This window comes from Centruroides sculpturatus, unplaced genomic scaffold, assembly GCF_000671375.1.
Source record: "Centruroides sculpturatus isolate CEXI.00-Female unplaced genomic scaffold, Cexi_2.0 scaffold1270, whole genome shotgun sequence".
NCBI lineage: Eukaryota > Metazoa > Arthropoda > Arachnida > Scorpiones > Buthidae > Centruroides > Centruroides sculpturatus.
In genome coordinates, this window is record NW_019385410.1 from 183,454 (window position 1) to 188,869 (window position 5,416).

At 33.6% G+C, this 5,416-nt stretch overlaps 1 protein-coding gene across 1 annotated transcript in view; it reads left to right on the forward strand.

The window, feature by feature from the left end:
- LOC111638663 (salivary glue protein Sgs-3-like) overlaps positions 1-5,122 on the forward strand; it is a 7,830-nt gene extending 2,708 nt beyond the window's left edge. Inside the window, exon 4 of the mRNA XM_023384409.1 lies at positions 4,323-5,122. Coding sequence (XP_023240177.1) covers positions 4,323-5,122 — 800 coding nt within the window. The remainder of the gene's footprint in view (positions 1-4,322) is intronic.
- Positions 5,123-5,416: the final 294 nt, after the last annotated feature.

Genomic DNA, 5,416 nt, shown 5'->3' on the forward strand with positions numbered 1-5,416 from the left:
ACGTAATACACAAAACCTTCATCCATCGCCATCTGCAGTTTCTTCAGTCCAACAACCTCTGTTGCTCTTTCTTATATACTTGTTCACCATCTAGAAACAATTACATCCTCAATTAGTTAGATAAATTGATAACAGAAATCAAAATAATTGTGCTTGCTACATGGAAACTATTCCATCTTGCCCTAAAATGCAATTTTCCATCTTGCCCGAATTCCCATTGCCAATAATAATATCAACGCTTTAAAAATCCTTGAATTTTTTCCCTCTTTAAATATCAATTCATGCAATCTATCCCTAATAGGTACTTTGTATAAAAACAAAATAGTAATACTTACCTTGTAGGTATAAATAATAACACTGCAAAAGTCCAATGACTGCATAATAATCTGCTGCGAAATAAGAAATACTTGCACACGTCACTTCGTGGCACCAACCGATCTGAGTCGCCGTTCATAAATACAAGATATCCGGGTGTCTCTGTGTGCATGGAGGTTTGGGTGCTTCGTCGCGCGGTTCGGGGTGGGTAAGTAGTTTCCATCTTGCCCACCCCTTCCATCTTGCCCTCCCTTCCCCTACAATAGAATATTCACAATCTAGGTAGTACATATAAAGAAAAACGTTTTAATATTCTTTTTATTATATTATAATAAAAGTTAAAAAAAAGTATTACAAAATACAAAATAAAATTTTTAATTTTAATAACTGGGATGAACTTGCTTTGTTTTGCACAAAACTTTAAACTCAGGTTTTATTGTCGTTATTTGTAAACGTATTTGATGTTCAAATTGTGATTATTATTGAAATTTTGAATTGGATTTTTAATCCAGTCATGTGACTCTTCTTGCTGAGGAAAGTAATCACTAATAGCTGTTTTAAGTTGTAAAATATGCTCCTGAATTATATCTTTAACATCTTTATTCAAATTTATTTCATTTTCGATTAGAAAATCACTTAGCTTTTCAAAACATTGCATATTATTATTTTTCACATTAGATTCTCACAAATTTAATTTTAAAATTAAAGCATTGATTTTATCGTTCAGTTTAATATTAACTTTAAGGCTTTGAAAAGATTTATTAAATTCATTTAGTTGTTCATTGTCTTTTTTAAAATTCTCTTTTATTAATTNGAGTTTTACCTTATAATAGATAAATCAATAATTATTCTCCACCTGCAAATTTTAATTTACGAAAAGAAGTATTCGAACACAGCATTTAGTCTGCTTCTTTTCTTCTGGCAAATTAAATCAGAAATGCTGAAATCAGATTGGAGATTTTTCCCCAAAATGGGAACTTTCCGAGTCAACTAAAATAATAAGGAAAAGAGAAATTAGTTTGCCTAAATGGAGAAAATTCCAGTTAAGGTTGTTAAAATATCTACACTTCTAAATAGTATTAAATAATTTCATAATTAAAAATATAAAAAAGTAAGAAGTATGATTAAATTGAATTTTGTTTTTAATGTCACGTATTTCTTAATTCTGCTGATTTATTATGTACAGTACAGTACATTTGTTTGCTTTTTTATAAAAATAATTTTTGAAACCAAAAGAGTAATATTAAAACGTTTAGATATGGTTAGTATTTCAAAAACATTAACAATTGTTTTGCTAAATTCTTTGTTTTCAGTAATAGCCATTATTGCAATGTTTTAAAATTAAGAGCATTGAAACTAGTATTATTAAAATGTTCAGATATGTTTAGTATTTCAAAAACATTAATAATTCTTTGTTTTAAGAATTTAATAAGACAATTTGTTAAATTGTTTTCTTATGCAACTGGGCATTTAAAAATATGCTGTTTCGTGACCGACGAACTATTTGATATAAACTTATCGAATATTTTGTCGATCATGCAACCGCCATATTTTCAAACGAACACATCAGTATCAGACCTCAATCCGACAGTGGCGCCAATCAAATGACGTTAAAAGACACTGTAAGACTTTGCTGTATGTAATTTGATATCTTCGTAAATATAATAAATTGAAGGCGCTAAGCTATATATAGTGTGGGCGACCTCTGAGGTAGGACGATTTTTTAGTAAGATTATTGTATACAGAGTAAACATAAAGTATGATTTTTATTTTATATAATTAATACAACATTTTATTATTTTATTTAATAAACAATAATAGATATTTGTAAATTATGAACTTTCCACGTTGATATCGTCCGCATTAAAAATATTGTCAAAATTCATCTGACATTCAACTTCTTACATAGACTAAGTTACTCAAACTATTCCCAGTTGACGATAATCCGTCCTTTACAATGATGTCACTTACACATACCATGGTCTGTCTATCTAGGCAGCCATGATCATACATTATATACATTGTCCGTATATTCTTCTGGTCATGCAACTCCCTATCCCTTTCGGGTTAAAGTTTTATTAGTGCCTCTTGCTCCCGATGGCGATGGGATCGCTGTTTGATTGATTTTATGCTAGCCTAGATGTATGCTACATCTACAACAATTACAACAGTGTACAAGAACATTAGCCCACTACTTCCAATCATATACTAAGTATTACCGCTACTAGATGGTGCCACTCTCTGAGCGACTATAGCCTAAAAACTCAAGCCCTACTACTTTTGCTCACCAAGATTTCGATTGGTTATTTACAAATTCATTTAAATATATAAATATTTAAATAAATTTATTGACTTTCTAATATTTTTTCAAATGCATTAATGATTCGTAACTAGTTTTCTCGAAGATAGCAAATAATTTCTCAGGAAAAATTAGACTATTAACAGTTGACTTTTTTAAACTCTTCCTGCCCTGTGGGCACTAAGAGGGCTTCTTTTTAGCAAGCCCAGGGTGCGACCAAGCCCACAATGGAGCGGTCGGGTGGTGACAGGAAGGACGGGGTTTAACAAATCAGGACAGACCACCTCCCAAAAAATTCCTCGAGATTTTTCGACCCGTCCGGATTCGATTCTGGGCCCCCCAGAGCGGTAGGCTGTCACCTTGACTGCCCGGCAATCCGGCCGTTTCGTGATGCTCTTTATTACCAATCATCTCATCAGGATCTGCAAACGTGTGTTTTTGTTAGTAAATGAATTCAAGTATTCTCTCAGATCTCTGACAAGAGATCTAGTTGTGATACGCATAAAGGTAGATGTTAATAGTGCTAAGAAGATTTTAGTCTCTTCTGCCTATCTTCTTTATGATTCAACTAAATCTCCTTTCAGTGAGGTCAGATTTGTAGTGGAGTTTCCTACCACTCCTGACATTTTTAAAAATACGTTTTGTTGCAAATGCACACACCAGTGTTTGAGGAAAAGAGATAACAGTCCAAGAGGAGAGCATCTTGTAGGTTTTTCGGTTTGTATAGACCTGGTAATTTTAAATCAAGGCAATAAACCTCCTTCTGTCGCTTCAAGTCAAAAATTCTGAACCTCGCTCTATCTTCTTCTGATTCAGGTGGCAGAGGGGCAATTGGTATGTCTGATGAAACTTTCCTATCGGTCACAGACTCATTACATTTGCCTTTAGACTGTCTTCTAGCTTAAAAGTATAGTAAGTATAAGTAAAAGTATAAGTATAAGTATACTGTATTTTGCAATCCAAAGAGGACTTATTGGTTTTATAGAGTAGTTATTTTCCACACAGGCACTCTTTAAAAAATGCCATTTCTGTCGATTTGTTTGCAAGAGTACAGTACATTCTCGACTTCTATACTACTAGTTGTTCCACTCAAGAGGTCACAATTACTGATATTTTATAATTTATTTGTATCACTATATCACTACTAAACTTACTATAGTTTTGCTTAAAAGCAAAACTATAATTGTTTTTCAGAAAAATCTTGACAATAATACCAAAACAGAAGTGTATTTTATCTTTTTTGATAAATTTATTTACACTTTCTGGTTATCAAGAAGCATTCTCAAAAATATTTTTAAAAAATACATAATGCTGTCTTTACTAAATTATCATATTAATGTATCAAAAATCAAATCAATTTCTTTACTAGAAAACTGTTTGAAAAATATTAAAATTATTTATATTATTTAGGAAATACTGTAAATTTTCTAAATATGATTTTCAGTATTAACAGAATCTTTGCATTAACATTGTAATTCGTTTCGAAAAGATTTACATTTAGAATCACTGATTTTCCTAGTATTTATTCTAATAATAACAGAATGGGATTCATTCTTAATTCATACAATTGCCTCTTCTCAAACTGGTTTTAACAATAACCAAAATTGCCCGAACTCTATCAATAGATATTATAAAAATTACGGTATAGAAGTCACATCAATATCGATATTTTTATTCCTTACAAATAATAATATTTCAATAATTGCAGATAGGCCTACTACAACAATTGCAACAACTACGACTACAGAAAAACTTAGTACTATAACAACAACTAAGGAACCTTCTACGATAACTACGACTATTGAAACTCCTACAACTACATCCACGACGACTACCGAAACGCTTACAACAACTACGACGACTACTTCTACTAAAGCGCCAACAACAACAACAACAACAACAACTAAAGCACCACCACCAACAACAACAACAACTAAAGCACCACCAACAACAACAACAACAACTAAAGCACCACCAACAACTACCACTACCACTGAATCTCCTACAACTACCTCCACAACCACAGAAATAACTACAACAACTACCAAAATGCCTACAACAACTACGACAACCAAAAGCCCTACAACAACGACGACCACAGAACAGCCTACAACAACGACGACCACAGAACAGCCTACAAGCACAACGACCACAGAACAACCTACAACCACGACAACCACAAAACAGCCTACAACCACAACGACCACAGAACAACCCACAACCACAGAACAGCCTACAACGACGACGACCACAAAACAGCCTACAACGACGACGACCACAGAACAGCCTACAACAACGACGACCACAAAACAGCCTACAACAACGACGACCACAAAACAGCCTACAACAACGACGACCACAAAACAGCCTACAACAACGACGACCACAAAACAGCCTACAACAACGACGACCACCAAACAGCCTACAACAACGACGACCACCAAACAGCCTACAACAACAGCCTACAACGACGACGACCACAGAACAGCCTACAACTACGACCACTAAAGCACCTACAACAAGTACGACTACCGAAAGACCAACAACGACTACTAAACAGCCTACAACAACTACGACTACCAAAAAGCCAACAACAACAACTACGACTACTGAAGTGCCTACAACTACAACGGCTATCTCTACTACAATGGGGGAATTCCCGTGTGCTCCTGCTTCATTAAACTGTGGATCATTGAAAGACAATGTACCAATGGCTATCATAACTAAGTAATCATGATAATTTTTTACTTTAACATTACTTGGAATGTTTCTATAACTCCATTAAAAGTTAATTACTATATT